The sequence below is a fragment of the Terrapene carolina genome, unplaced genomic scaffold, assembly GCF_002925995.2.
Source record: "Terrapene carolina triunguis isolate 2854851 unplaced genomic scaffold, T_m_triunguis-2.0 Scaffold69, whole genome shotgun sequence".
Lineage (NCBI taxonomy): Eukaryota > Metazoa > Chordata > Testudines > Emydidae > Terrapene > Terrapene triunguis.
Genome location: NW_020664420.1, coordinates 59,772,078 through 59,787,843, shown reverse-complemented (window position 1 = coordinate 59,787,843; position 15,766 = coordinate 59,772,078). Strand labels below are relative to the sequence as shown.

Genomic DNA, 15,766 nt, shown 5'->3' with positions numbered 1-15,766 from the left:
GGGGCTGATGGTATGTGTGCATGTAGGGGCAGTGTGTCTGTTGTGTGCATGAATGGGGAGTGGGGCTGTTGTGTGTGTTTACGGGGAATGGGGCTGTCGTGGGGTGTGTGTGGGGTGAGGGACAGCCCCTAGCCGGGAGCCCGGGGAGTGTCTTCGCGGAGGGCGGACTCCTGGCTCCTTTCGAGGCGTCCCGCTGAGCATCCTCGGCCCCAGCAGCAGTTGAAGGTTGGCTGCCCTGGCCCAGCCCGGCCGCAGGCGGCAGCACCGCAAAGTGCTGGCCCCGGGGCGGCCCCTCTTGCTGGGCCGCGAGCGGCGCCTGGATAAGGTCAGGGCGGCGGTAGCGGAAGCTTCTGCCGGTTCAATGTCCCGGAACAACCAGCACCGCCCTCCGTTCACCGCCACCTGCCGCCGCGCCCAGCGCCCAGCCCCCGCCCGGGCACCATGACACCCGCCGCCCCTGCCACCGGCCGCAGTTGACACCGCGACGGGACCTGCCCGGGGGTGGCGGCCGGGCCCCCGCAAATCCCCCCTCCGGAGCTTCCTATATGGGCCACCTGCTCTCGAGGGAGGGAACCAGCCTGAGCCGGGAGAGGAGTCGCCTCCGCGGGAGGAAGGTGCCGCCGCGGAGCCGGAGCTGTTTCCTGCGCGGGCCCTGCATGCTCTGCTTCATCGTGCACGGCGCCAGCCCGCCCGCCCCGGAGCAGCCTCTGCCCGGCCGGGACTCGCCGCCTCTCTGCGCGGCCCTGAGTTCCCCGGAGCAGCGCGCCGCCCGCCGCCTCCTGCACCTCTCGCCCGCCGCCTGGGAGCAGCGGGGCCCGTGCCAGCGCCTGCTCCTCTCGCGCCTGCTGCCCCCGCCCGTGCGGGCCTTCCTGGGCTCGGCGCGGCCGCCCGGCGAGACGCCGGCCCCCGACATGGTGTGTAAGCGCAAAGGGGCCGGCCTGCCCGCCTGCCCCCCCTGCAAGCAGCCCCGTTGCGGCGCCGCAGCCCCGCCGGAGCCGGAGGCTGCCGCTTGCCAGTGCCCGAGCGAGCAACAGCTCTGTCCCCTCCCCTGCGCCTCGGACCGCGCTGCTGGCGGGGGGCCGCTGCCCGGGGCCCCTGCCGGGGAAAGTGGCGGCCTGGGGGAGCTGGCCGCTGAGCTGCCGCCGCAGGAGGAGGAGGAAGGCAACGAGCCTGACCGCCAGGAGCCGCTGGAGAACCCCAGCGAGTGCTGCCGAGAGTCGCTGCAGCCGCCGCCCCCTGACATCAACCAGCTGCCGCTCTCCATCCTTCTCAAGGTGGGTCTGGGTGCGGGTGCGGGGAGGCCCCGCCAGAGGGGGCTGACTCCTCGACAGCAGCTACGGGGAGCTAGAGTTGAAGGTGCTTCAAACTCAGAGGGCTGTTGCTTCCCCCCTGGTAGCTGTGAGTGATGGTGGGAAAGGGCTTCCTCCCTCCTGTGAGGTTCCGGCTATGGCTATTCAGGGTATGTCTACACTGTCCCTACACCCCTGGGGCTGGCCCGTGACAGCTGACTCGGGCTCAGGGGGATCGGAATAGGGGGCTATTTAATGTGATGTAGAGATGTCAGGGGTAGTGGACACTGCAGTATAAGCTCAAGGTTAGTGAGACTTGAGCTAGCTGACTCCTGTTAGGGAACCCTGGCCATAGTGTCAACATTATATTTAACTCCTACATTAAGATTTTTCTAACGTGCTCAAACCTAGGGTTCTGGCATTCACACTATAGTGCACAGACCTGAGTCAAAGCCCCTAGAGTGCTCCCCGGGCCTTCTTCCACCAAAATGTGGCTGCTCTAATCCTTGAACTGTGGTGTACTGTAAGGAAACTTTACTGTCCCACCTGCATATTACTAGGAACCAGCTTGCTTTGCAGAAGGCTTGATTGGATCACTTTCTATTGGAAACCCAGGAGGTTCTTTGATAGTGTGCTTGCAGGTAAGTGATCAGAATAGGTTAACACTGACCTGAGTTGTTGCCTTCTGCCAAGGGGGTGTGTGTGTGGGGAGTCTTCTGTTTTCAATAGTGGATTACAGATTGTTGGGATAGAGAAGACCTAAGGAAGTTGTCCCGTGGAATTGTGGGCTATTTCCAGATGACTCCTGGGACTTGAGTCAAGCTTGAGAGTGCCTTCACTGTAAAGCAATAGGGCTCAGACCCTGGGATTTGACTCAAGCTTCTGGGTCTGAGCAGTGGGACAGTGCAATTGCAGTGTAGACCCAAGGGCGGTAAGCCTTGAGCCTGGGCTCAAGAATGAGTTTACATTCCAGTGCAAATATATCTTTGGACCCTGCTTTTATGTTTCAGGGTTACCGCTCTCCTTCCCTGAGACTTGTAAACAAGTCTGGATCAATACACGAAGTAGCATTAAACAATTTCTCTCCATCTTAACATTATGTTTCTTGAAAAAATTATAGCTACTGTTTTCCTCTGTGGATTATTACAATTAACAGGCAAATTTAAGAGATTTCATTTAGGGCTAAATGCTCATCCCATTGCAGTGAGTATGGCTTCATTGCAAGCAGGATCTTGCCCATATTTTTTTCTGAATATGTGGTCAAGATATAGGATCAACTTATGTCCCCTCCCCTGCTATGCAGATCCCCAGGCAGAAGTGGAAGAGAGTTCGGCCTTTTCTACAGTACAGAATTAAGTTGACCTAAATTAGGTTGACATACAGCCACCACAGTAATTACTGCTGTTTTTCATATCCACACTGCCCTCCTTCTGCTGGTGGTGTGTGTCCTCATCAGGAGTGCTTACACCGACCTTAGTGGACCAATGTTGGGGGTGACAGCGGGAGTCTTTCCCTCCCCTACCTCAGGGTCTGGCAGCAGGAGTTGAGCCGGCGAGGCTCCAGCAGTGAGTCTGGGACAGGGCTGATAGAGGCAGCAGAACTCTAGCTGTGACCCCTGGGGTGGGGCTGACAGCCAAGAGGTGATGTAACTAATGCAGTGTCTACACAGACATTGCGTCACCCTAACTATATCAACCTCTTGCAGAGGTGGAGTTATTAGGTTGGTGTAGTGGGCAATTTACATCAGTGGGAGCAATGTTGTAGTGTAGATGCTTACAGAGTTAAGGCTACATAAGTTGCCTTACATCAACCTAACTCTGTAGTGTAGACCAGGCCTTAGCTGCCTCAGCAATGTCACTTCTCCTCTCTTCCACTTCTCTCTTCCTCTAGGAACTTGCAGGAGCTCTCCAAGGGGTTGAAATCCATGCATGGAGGTGGATGGGGTCTGGTTATGAAGATAATGGGCATTCTGGAGTTGGGTAGGAAGGGAAAAGTGATTACTTTAGTAACTTCCCAGAACAATCTAGGAGACATTTAGCAAGGGTAACCTTGCCTGCCTTCTACCTTGTTCCCTTTGGAGTTCCTCTGGGCAGTGTCCGCTGGCTCCCTTGACATCTTTGAGGAGCAGTGGGCGCGGTCCAGGGTTCTCTGCTCAGTTTCCCCCTCAGGTTCCCTTTGTTTGACCCTTTATACCTGCCCCTGTTAGATTTTTGGTTGTCTCCTGTAATTGAGTTCCTGGACCTTGTGGATCCTTCCCTAAGGCTGGGGGCGGGTCCTTTAGCAATGGGCGGGCTTTTGCTTGCCAGCTTCCTGGAACCAATAAGACCTTCTGAGAGTCATACCATGGGATGTGGAATGACCCAGCTCTTAGTGGTAGGTAATGAGTTCAGCTTCAAGACTTAGCTCAAGGTTAATTTAAAGAATATTCAAATGTGTTCTCTCCACCCCCTGAGCCCTAGGGCATAATCTCAGGTGAACTTCAGATTTAACCTTTCCTTGCCAAATTTTTCTCTATCATGTAAATACACCTGTTTGTTACAGCTGACAAGTAGGCTGTTGGAGTTGTGTGTGATTGAGAGAGACATGGATGACCACTGATGGGAGAATAAGAGATGCTGATAGAATGGAAAGGATTTTAATTTGACTAGATTGTGACCCAACTCTTGGGTCCTACCTTCAGAGGAAATACTGTTCAAAATTTATTTGAGATTAGTTGTACATGTTCAGGCAAATCTGACTTTGTTTGTACAACAATTGTAGTACTCTTCGTTTGGCATATTACATCAACACCTTTTAATATAAGGTTCAGTGTGGGAAGTAGAATAAAATAATACATGTGGACTTCTGTGTTGCAAATTTACAGGAAAGTGCTTAACATCTTGCTATCAGTTTCTATATATTTTCCTTTGATTCCATTTATATATTTAATTGTATTTGTTCTGTTCACTTCTTGTTCCACTCTTGGTGTTTAGTCTTCAGATAATTGTAGACTGTTGTCTCCCTACTAGCTCTTTTTTTAGCCACGCTTTTCATGTTTAGATCTTAATCTTTCCTTATAAATCAAACTCTCCAGTTCCATATTTACTTTGGTTGATCATTTTGATAAAGAATTACAGTAGAGTTGTATAGAGTGGGATAGCTGCTTTCCTATCCTTCGTATTCCATGATGCTTATATGCAGCTCAAAACTGCATTAACTTTTTTATGCTGGCATATTGTCTGTTTTGGTGTCCATTATCTGGATTTCCACGTTTCTCCCAACCTGAATATTAGCATCTGTCTTGGATTATTTTTTCTTAACATACTCTGCTTACTGTCTTTCCAAGTATAAACTGACGTCGTTGTTTCCCCATTTTGCTAATTTCTTGTTCCCTTTGTATTATTTTTGTCCTCACTAGTGATCACAGTGCTTTCTCTTTTAACATTAAGCTGTGAATTTATTTTGTTACCCCTCTTTTTGTGTTGCCAACCAAGATATTAAATGAAATATTACTGTATCCAAACATTGATAATTGTGACCTCTTCTGTAACTTAATACATTGTTTCTTTACCTGTTTATTTTCCTTACATACATTCCCCAAGCCAGTCTTATACAATTCAGATTTTGAGAGAGACTATTGAATGCTATACTAATACTCAAGCTTGCTATTTCCTCATCTACTAAGGCACCAGTCCTGCAGACACTTAAGTATTTGCATAATTTACATGAGCGGCTTCATTGAGTTGATGTGCTTTAAATGTTTGTAGGATTGAGACCTGTCTTCAAAATTCTATGAAAACAATTGCTTCGGTCTGGCAATATTCTTTATAAGCCCATGTTGCTCATGGTTACAGTATTCTCTAGGGGTGTTCAGTGTTTGTGTTTGTTTTTTCTTAATATTTGTTCTAGTATCTTACTAGGAATAGAAATTATTGACAGTAATTCCCAGGATCACTTTTTTTTTTAAGATCATTGGCACATTTGCTTTTCTTTGATCTTACAGTACTTCTGCAGCTCCCCATGACTTCTCAAAATAGAAGCTTGGTGAGCCCACTAACCATTTTTTTTTTTTTTTTTTTAATACCTTAAAATGTGTGGGCCCCAATTCAGTCAATTATTTGTTCATATTTTCCCAAATGTTTTATCTACTCTTTATTAATACAGTAGTTGTCTTTGCAAGGTCTTTGTTGCTTGGTAATTTTCTTTAAATGTATTTTTCACAGTAGGGATAGATTTAAAAATTGAGTTCAGTATCTTTCCAATCTCTGAATCCAAGTTTATCCCTCCTTTTTTTTTTTTAAATACTTGTTTCCTCTCTAGTATAGTTTCTCTTTTGTTACTCTCAGGTAGAATTAATTCATTCTACTTTTTGGCTGCCTTTATTTTCCATACACTCCTTAACTAAACTTGTATCCTTACCTGGTTACTTCCATCCACTTCACGATGGGATTTTTACTTCAAATTTCTGATTAGTCCAGTGGTGGTAGTTTATATTATAGTAGTGTATAGAGGCCCCAGTTGGAGTCTCGTTGTGATAGGCTGATGTGAAGTATGAAGAGACAGTCCCTGCTCCAAAGATCTTCAAATTCTAATTAAGATGCAACAGAGGAATAAAATAAATGGAAGAAGGGATGATGAGGTAATGGTGAAATGAGCAAGTTTTTCCACAGTAAGCAGTAGTCATGTAAGCCTTAAGTTTAGGAGACCAGTATTCTATTATAACGTGCTGTTCAACCACCCCATTTTATTTGTATGAGAAACTAATGAATTGCTTGGCAGGGTGGTGGATAAATGGAGGCTAGCTTTAATTGTCTTGTTTTTCATTTGCCTACTTTAAATGTCTAAAGCAGATGTGTCAAACTAATTCCGTGTAGAGGACTGAATTCAATTTTTTTGAACTTGATCCGTGGGCTAGGGTATAAATATACAGTTACATACTAACCTCAATCTGCAGTGGAACTCCCGCTGTTATCAACTGGAAGACTATATAAAGATCAAGGGTTGAATATGGTTTTTGCTTAGTAACTACATCTTTAGTTAGTTGTTCACAGTTGATAACACACAATAGTAAAACACATGCTTACTTTTAGGAGCACCACCTTTTGTCTTTTGTTTTCATTCCTTACCCATCCTCCTTTTGTTTTTTCTCTCCCTTTTCCCTGTCTGTTTTTTCCCCTTTCTTTCCTCCTCTGTTCTATCCACTAAAATAATAAGCAGTTAAATAGCTAATGCTGATATTTAAATTGTCATGACTTGGCTTTAGAGTTAATATCTCAATGGGAATTATAGGGCTTGGGGAATTCAAACCTCTGACACTCAGTTCATATGTGGAAGATTAACAAGGGCTAGAAATTAATATTTTAACGGCCTCATGGATTGTGGAATCTGAATATTAAACAAGGGCGCTAAAATACATCATGCCCATAAGATTTGGCCTGCAGGCTGGATGTCTGACACCATTCCTTCCAGTTTGGAGCTCCTGTTTTGAGATTGGGTGCTGTGATGGGGTTTCCTCATCACTTGTGGCATTTCCTCCTGGCCATTCTGGGAATTAGCTCTCCAGGTGTTGCACTTTTCTTACTGGTCTCTCTACTCGTCTTCTTCTCCCCCCCCAGTCTGCAGCCTCTTTCGCTCTTGTGGAAATCACAGTTCTTCCAGACAAGCTGCCCATCTGATGTCTCTAACACCCTTTGCTGCTACCCAGTGGCTAGTAGGGGAACTCAGGCCCACTCCCTACGATGGGTTCCAGCCCAGGGACCCTATAACATGTAGCCAATGCCTGTACTGACCTAGTCCTTGCTGCTGTTTCCCTGGGCTTCTTCCTCCATAACTGGCTTCCACCCTCTCTGAGTATGCCAGCCTCCCAACTCCCTTCTCTCAGGGAATAACAGCAGCCTGCCTTCCTGCTGCCTCTTGTTGCTCTCAGCTCCTGGGCTTTATATAGGCCCCACCTATTCTTGCCCAGCTGAGGCTGCTACTAATTAGTTTACAAAACTTAGAAGCTGTACCTTTATTTCCTCTAATTAGTGGCCTCTTTGTAGCCTACATCGCTCCCTGACTTGCTGCTTAATTGGTTAATTAGGTGTGCCTGGCTAATTTACCTGCTCAGTGCCAGTTTGGGGCATACCGCCATTACAGGTGCTCTCTCTGGACCTTGCTTGGGGCTCCATCTTAAATATTTTCCTTTAGCTAGTAGGCATCTGACAAACTTGAAGCTCTACCCCTCTCTAGCTCTGGGAAAGACCTTTACATATCTTCTTAACTTTGTAGCCTCCTGGCTCCTGTAAGGAGGTAGCTAGAAAATAAGTTAGCATTATTCTGTCCCAGCAGTTGTCCTTAGTCTTTTCCTATAATTAATTCCATTTTGTTTCTACAGTTGCATACGAATTTTTCCAAGCATGAAACTGACTTGGTGGTTTTTTTTTGTTTTTTGGAAAGTTCACTGCTGCCCATAGTATTTTAAAAAAAAAAAAAAAGTCTGAAACTGACTGGTCTTGTTAAACTCACCATGCTGCTGCTGGGTGAAGCTAGGAGTAGCATCGGAGGCACTGTTAGGGCTGGTCTACACTGGGGGGAGGATCGATCTAAGATACGCAACTTCAGCTACGCGAATAGCGTAGCTGAAGTCGAAGTATCTAAAATGGAATTACCTGGGGTCCACACGGCGTGGGATCGGCGGCGGCGGCTCCCCCGTCGACTGCGCTACCGCCGCTCGGTCTGGTGGAGTTCCGGAGTCGATGGTGAGCGCGTTCGGGGATCGATATATCACGTCTTAACGAGACGTGATATATCGATCCCGGATAAATCGATTGCTACCTGCCGTACGTGAAGACGTACCCTTACTGTCAGGAAGATGTTTTGGTTCATGTTTTGAAGGTTATCTTTGCAACCATAATGTCTAGAAACCTTTTTTAACATCTTAAATTCTGCAGAAATTGATGGCTTGGGCTTTTGCACTTGTCATTAAAAACTAACTTATCAGTGTTCTGTTGTAAGCATGCTATGTGCTATAAAGATGAATTTAACAAAGAGTTCAGTAAGTGTCTCAATTTAGATTGCTGCACAATGGTATAGAACAGCATGGGAGAACACATCATAAGAAAAATGGCTGAGGGATTGGGAGGAGAGAGGAGGCATTTTTGTGAAGGGAAAGAAATAGACTGGCAACAGGAAAGAAAAGGTGGGACTGGTTCAGATGCTGTATGAATCAACGTTAAGTTTTGGTGGCAGACTTATAAGGGGCAACCTTAAATATTTGAACGCTGTAAAGTATCACCTGCCTGATTTTCATGCAGTCAGCATGAAAAAATAGTTGAGAGACGTGAACTCTCATTCACTTTGTTTGGAAGCGCCCATGGACTTTTCCCAAGATGTTGTGGAACACCTCCCACGGCAAAAATGCTGTGCCATTTTGCTGTGGTCAGGTGCCTTCTGTCTCTGCCATGCCGGAGTTGGCCTGTAGCTGCCTCTTGCTCTCCAAAGCTTTTCCTAAAATTGGTTGGGGGTTAATTGGATTGTTGTCTGTGTTCCTGAGCTGATTTGTAGAGCCAGACAGTTGTGGGTCAGGGAGTCAAGCTTGCAGCCAGTGCAGGCTGGGGAACCAGAAGGGCAGGCTGGGTACTTGGGCTGCCTGGTGAACAGTACAGAGCCAAAGGCTGAAGAGATGAGCTGTTGGAGGCTGGCTACCAGCCTCCTTTCCCTGTCATGCATGGTAGGGAAGTAGGTTCTGAGATGGACTGACTGAACAACATTACAACAGCCAGGGCTGGCTCTGGCTTTCTGGCCGCCCCAAACAAAAAAAAATAAAAAAAACCTGCGGCGCGGCCGGAGCCAGGGTTCAGGGGGACTCCCTGCGCAGCAGATGTGCCCTGGCTAGCGGGGGGAGAGAGAGAAGGGGGGCGGCCAGGGCTTCAGCGGGGCGCTGCCACGCGGCCCCTCCCGCCGTGCCTCCTGCCGGGAGGGCTCTGGTCAGCGGGGAGGGAAGGAGGCGGGCTGTCCTGCAGGGCGCTCCCGTCCTCCACGCCGCTGCCCCCTACAGGGTGTCCGGAGCGGAACAACAACGACAATACGTGGCCATGCCGCCCTAGGATTGGGCGGAATGCCGCCTCCTACAAGCTGCTACCCCAAGCACCAGCTTGCTCGGCTGGTGCCTGGAGCCGGCCCTGACAACAGCCAAGACTTATGGAGCTGCCTGGAGAGCATAATGAATAAGGTGATCAAAAATAATCATTGTTGAATATAATTGATGAATTTCTCAGTTGAACATGCTCATTATGAGCTGTAGTAGTCAGTGCTGTATTATTGCCTAGGCTGACAAGGCCTAGGCCTAGGGCGGCAAATTTGCAGGGGCGGAGGCTCCCCTCCGCGCCCCGTCCCCCTGCTCCAGCTCACCTCCGCCTCCTCTGCAAGTGCGCCGCCGTGTCCTGTTTCTCTCCCCTCCCAGCGCTTGCGCGGTGAAACAGCTGTTTCGCGGGGCAGGGGGGGCGGAGGGGGAACGCTGCGTGCTGGGGGAAGAGGCGGGGGCGGGGCTTTGGGGAAGGGATCCAATAGGGGAAGGGAGGGGGCAGAGTTGGGGCAGGGACTTTGGGGAGGGGGTTGGAATGGGGACGGGAAAAGGGCGGGGCCAGGGCGGCAATTATTTCCCGGCCTAGGGGCGGCAAAATTATTAATCTGCCACTGGTAGTAGTAAGTGAGGGAGGAGAAGACAGGATAGAATCACTAAATTACACGGTAATATTTTATGTTTATTACTGAATTTGAGCCCTTGTCCTACCGAGTACACATGCCTATATCCTGTGTTCAGTGTTAATACAGTTTTGTGTTCATAATGAACTTTAAAGATGAAAAGCACTATGCTATGAGTGCTATGAAATTTATCTAACACTGACTTCAGTTGTGTTCCCTTCTTTGAGGTACCTGAGAGCTGAATAGATTTGCTTTTTTTCATAAATTTTTCCTGTGAGAAGTGTTTTAGAGAAAATATTTTTCTGTCCAGGTTGTTACCAGATTTGCCCAATATTTGGTGTATGCTCATTTATTAGGGTTACTTCTCTGGGGGTGGGGTGGGAGGGTGTAATTCTATCGATGTACTGCTTGTGTCACTTGTGTTGTCATGCGGAGCTCTACTTCTCCCTGCTACAAGTTCCCGCCCAGTGGAGCTATCCTGCAGGACCTAGGTTCCTCAGGGCTGGGTTTTTCCAGCCCCAGAATCAGACGAACACACACACATTAACAGAGCGCATCTGAGAGGACCAGGTTAATCAGTACTTCCAAGGTGACCCCTTCTATGTCCCTGGACTCAGCAGGCTGGGTCGAGCAGCACTTCCAAGCTGCCACCCTCATATGTCCCAGGTTCAGCACATCCCTATCCCCACTTTCATGTTACAATTGTTCTGGTAGTAACACAGTTGATGAGTAAATCCCACAGGATTTTTGGGCGCTGCAGGGATCTTTAGTTTAGGTACGAGGAGCGTTGCTGCAGAGCGAGAGAAAGCGTGCGTGTGACACCTCCCCCCCCCCCCCAGCGTAACCATGAAAGTTATTTATTGCCAGGTGGTAACCATAGGGGAGCCAAACAAACAAAACAGTTATAATATTAAATCTAACTTAAAACTATAACTGATCACACAAGTCAGGGTTAGAAGGCTATACCGAGAGAGAGAGCTGGTTTCTCACCACTCTGTGAAGTTTGAACTGGTTGGGGTTCCCAGGTGGTTGTGGTAGCTGAGGCTGCAGAGTGCTGGAGAGAGGCAGAGCCCCCAGCATGATCAGTCACGAAAAGATGAAGTCCCAGTGGAGCGGATGCAGATTTTGGATCCAGGCATCAGAACCCTTACTTGAGTGTGTGTTGGGAAATAACAATGGTTCAAGGTTTGTTTATGGGTAAACTGATGGCTCAGGGGAGTATACCAAAGTTGTTTTGTTCAGGCTAGACCAGTGGTTTTCGGACTTTTTTTTCTGGGGACCCAGTTGAAGAAAATTGTTGATGCCTGCGACCCAGTGGAGCTGGAGATGAGGGGTTTGGGGTGCAGGAGGGGCTCTGGGATTTGGGGAGGGGGCTCAGGGCTGGGGCAGGGGGTTGGAGCGCAGGGTCAGGGCGCGGACTTACCTCCGGCAGCTCCCGGTCAGTGGCGCAGCCGGGGTGCAGAGGCAGGCTTCCTGCCTGTCCTGACACCGTGGACCGTGATGTCCCTGAAGCGGCCAGCAGCAGGTCTGGCTCCTAGGCGGAGGCGTGCAAGCGGCTCTGCATGGCTCTCGCCCGAAGGCACTGCCCCCTCTCCCCTCAGCTCCCATTGGCCGGTTTCCGACATTCCAGTCAGTGGTGCTGACCAGAGTGACCCAGTGCCTTACATGATGCGACCCAGTACTATAAAGGATTTACTGTCTCTGAGCTTTCCACCATTGTGTCTCTTTCATTACTTTCTTTTAAACTTATTGTGGAGTTCCCTAGGAGTAAATAGTAGCAACTGCAAATTATTATTCCTAGGTGGCAGCATCACCAGGACATAGGCTGGAGGGGCCTTGTCTGGCAACAGCAGCAGGGCTAGCAACTTAGTAGTAATTGTATACCTATGCACCTTTTTCCTAAAGCTCTGGTAGCAACTTCTTTCACTTCATTCTGGGCCAATGACTTTTGGCTGACTTTTCATCTCCCACTCATTGTCTCCAAATGTCATGAAAGCTTTTGGCATTTTTTCTTCAATCTTATCTCTTATCACAACCTTCTTTTTTCGCATTACAGCCAAACCTCTGAAAGAGGACGGGGTGTAACTTTTTTCACAACACCTCTGCTCCTATATTCCCTCTGTAGAGTGACACAGATCATTCCATCTTTGCAGATCATGGTGTCTCTGTAGCATTCAAAGCCTCTGGAGTTGAGATAAGGATAAGTGCTAATCCTGCACTTGAATCCCGTGCATTGCAGTGATTTGTGTTGCTGAACCTCTGGGCTATCCCTGTGTGTGATCTCTGAGGATGCTTTTTAAAAAATTAATGAACATGTGTTTCAGTTAATAAAGCACTTGTTTAAAAGGTGTGCCATGTCTCAGGCACATGTAGAACATCAGAGTAACGCTGTGCATGAACTAAATGTTTAAGTAGAATCCATGCTTTATACCATGTGGTTTATATGACTGAGATAAATATCTCAACAAAGCTGTTTTGTTAGTCCCATTTTTCATCCTTGACTGAACAAGTCTGGGACAAAAAATTGAAACCAGTGGCAATTACAATGATATGAATATTTTTCTGTCTGTCTTATACACAGGTTTTTATGATCAACTAATAAGGAAAGCATTTAATTCTGTGTCTCATATATGGTTACCATATCTGACAAGTTTCTTTGTTTTTTTTGTCTGTTTTTTTAACAGATATTTTCCAATTTATCCTTGAATGAGCGCTGCCTTTCAGCATCGTTAGTTTGTAAATACTGGCGTGACCTCTGTTTAGACTTCCAGTTCTGGAAGCAGCTGGATCTCAGTAATCGTCAGCAGGTATGAAGACATAATTGTGAAAAATTGAGTACATTTGGACAACTCAAAATTTGTAAAAACTAAAATCAAAATTGTGAAGTACATGCTGGTAGTTGGTGATCTTTGTTCCTTCACTTTTCAACTTTACTTTTCATGCTAGAAGCAGAAGATGACTGAATTACGTCTTAATTTAGCTTTTCTAAATGCACTTTTGCTTTACTTTGAAGACTGTTGTTAAAACAGAATGAAGGTGTGCTCTATTTAAAACAAGCGGTGTGTTACCTGTCATTTATTTGTTGCATGGACTACCACTGTTTAATGGCTCATCCTGGATGAGAGGCCTGCCTTTGCTTAAATTGTTGAGAATTGGTTGCTACTAGACTTAGTTTTTGTGATCTTTGTCCAGTTGGTACTTGGTTCAGCATAATCTTCGGGAGAGGCGTATCTGTGGGTGTGGGTTTTTTTTTTTTTTTTTATGACCCTCTTCATCAGTAGAGGGTGCACCACTTAAACATGGAGTCTCAGTGTGTCCCCTAGGTGAACCAAGTCCAGAATTAAATTTGTGAATTCTTAGAGCATAAAGTCCATCTTGCTCCTCCCTTAGATTCCTCATGTTGTGTAACAGGACTGAGCCACAGATCCCACTCCCCAGCGGTACCTGGCGGGTTGGCTTAAAATGCCTCGGCCTGCAGGCCGTAGTTTGCCCATCCCTGCTTTATAAGAAGTAAGGTTAAGCCCTGACCTCAGTCTAAAGTGGAGGTATTGTTCTGATGGTCTGATGTAGGGGGCTCCTTGTCGAGTTTCCAGTTATGATATTTGACCATTAGTCCACTTGGCTGATTATTTAATATGTTACTAAACCAGTTTTTTTTAAATACACATCCTTATGGGTGTGTTTTTCTTTCTTTTTTTTTTTTTAAATGATTTTTAGAAGTCACTATTTTACAGATTGTGTTTATTCCTGTACTGTGCAAGAAATGGAGGCAACATTTTTATTTTCATCTGCCCATAGCAAAACCAAAATCTCATCCAATGTAAGTGTTGAGTGATGAGCAATTTTGTCAATTTAGCTTGGTTTGGTTTGCTTTGCCTCTATTTTTAAAAATAAACTTTTCTTTCTTGCTGTTAAGGATTTTCTGTCTGTTCATTTGAAAGGACTGGTTTTGTACTGTACTCTGTCCATCTGCTTGGTAAAGCTTTTAATTGATTCATAGGCTTAAACAGTTGGAATTTTGCTGTTGTTTCTACTTTAAAAGATTTATGTTATGCTAATATATTATTGGTTTCAATTGAGAAATGTGTCTAGATGTCAAGGAGATGAGTGCTGTTACTAAGGAACTGCTGTGAAAGGCAGTGCATAGCAATTCCTGATTAATGATGACCGAGCGTGGGCTAACTGATATTTTTAAAAAATCAAATTTTCTATTTTTTTTTTAAATGAGAACATTATTTTTAAGAGTCTTTCTATTATTGTTTTTTCCCCGTCAACATATTGGATTTCCAGTTATCAGACTCCAAGCTGCTGCTGTCATTGAAAAACCGGGTACCACTGACATCACTGTAATATTGAGTTGGGAACAGCTATTGGATGGTTGCCAAAAGCTATCCAATACGTAGCTTCTTCAGTGAAGAGCAATATCGAGTAATTCCAAGAAGCACGAGCACAATAGCTCTCTATTGTGTTCATAGAAAAGTACCACAACAGGAATGAGATTAAGACCAGGTCTACACTCAGAAATTAAGCTATGTCACACGGGTGTGAAAAATCCCAACCCCTGAGCAAGGTAGTTAAGATGACCTAACCACCAATGTAGACCATGGTCAGGGCTGCCCAGAGGATTCATGGGGCCTGGGGCAAAGCAATTTTGGGGGCCCCTTCCATTTAAAAAAAAAGTTGCAATACTATATTCTCGCGGGGGGCCCCTGCGGGGACTGAGGCCTAGGGCAAATTGCCCCACTTGCTCCCCCCCCGACCATAGTAGGTCATCAGAAGAATTCTTCCAGTGACCTAGCCACCACCTCTTGGGGAGGTGGATTAACTGTACTGATGGGAGCACCCCTCCCATTGTTGGACTGAGTGTCTATGCTGAAGAGTTACAGTGGAGCAGCTGTAGTGTTTCAAGTGCAGACAAGTCCTTATTTTTTTTTCCCCATGAAAGACAGTGGTCCCCTTTTGAGGGTGTGAGCAGGCCATTTAAAGCTATAGCTTTAATTGTCATCAGGGATTGGGACAGGACTTGTACAAAGGTAACTGACAAGTTGTTTACAGTAATCCATGCTTGGAATCTGTTAAACAAAACTTTTTCCTCCCCTCCTTTGGGCAAATGCTTCCTGCTGCCAAGTCATAGTACTCATATATTCACATATGATATCTCCTTCATTATTCTCTCTCTATACATGTTTTTAATCTAAACTATCAGATGACTATGAGAATATTAATTTGAGAATTTGAATTTTGTTGACAGGTCACTGATGAATTACTGGAAAAAATTGCATCAAGAAGCCAGAACATATCTGAAATCAATATTTCTGATTGTCGCAATGTGTCTGATACAGGAGTGTGTGTGCTAGCATTTAAATGTCCTGGACTTCTAAGGTATACTGCCTACAGATGTAAACAACTTTCGGACACATCTATCATTGCAGTTGCCTCCCAATGTCCTCTACTTCAGAAAGTACATGTAGGCAATCAAGACAGGCTCACTGATGAAGGACTCAAACAGGTAACCTTAAATCTTTGTCAAAGATACCAAAGTTGATGCTGTCTTTTTTGCAGCGATATTAGGTCGTGATGACAGACTTTCTTCTTAAATCAGGCTAGTCCTTTTCAGCTGTATGAAGATGGAGTTCCACAGGTTGACTGTGCATTGTGTGAAGAAATACTTCCTTTTGTTTGTTTTAAACCTGCTGCCTATTTCATTTGGTGACCCGTCGTTCTTGTGTTATGAGAAGGAGTAAACAACACTTCCTTATTTAATTTCTCCACACCAGTCATAATTTTATAGACCTCTATCATACCCCCCGTCA

The 15,766-nt window shown here is 46.3% G+C and overlaps 1 protein-coding gene across 1 annotated transcript in view; it reads left to right on the top strand.

The window, feature by feature from the left end:
* Positions 1-357: 357 nt before the first annotated feature.
* The window catches only part of FBXL17 (F-box and leucine rich repeat protein 17), a 443,616-nt gene continuing 428,207 nt past the window's right edge, over positions 358-15,766 (top strand). The window contains exons 1-3 of the mRNA XM_026649192.2: positions 358-1,274; positions 12,638-12,760; positions 15,205-15,462. Of these exons, the coding sequence (XP_026504977.1) occupies positions 546-1,274; positions 12,638-12,760; positions 15,205-15,462 (1,110 nt within the window). The 5' untranslated portion in view covers positions 358-545. The remainder of the gene's footprint in view (positions 1,275-12,637; positions 12,761-15,204; positions 15,463-15,766) is intronic.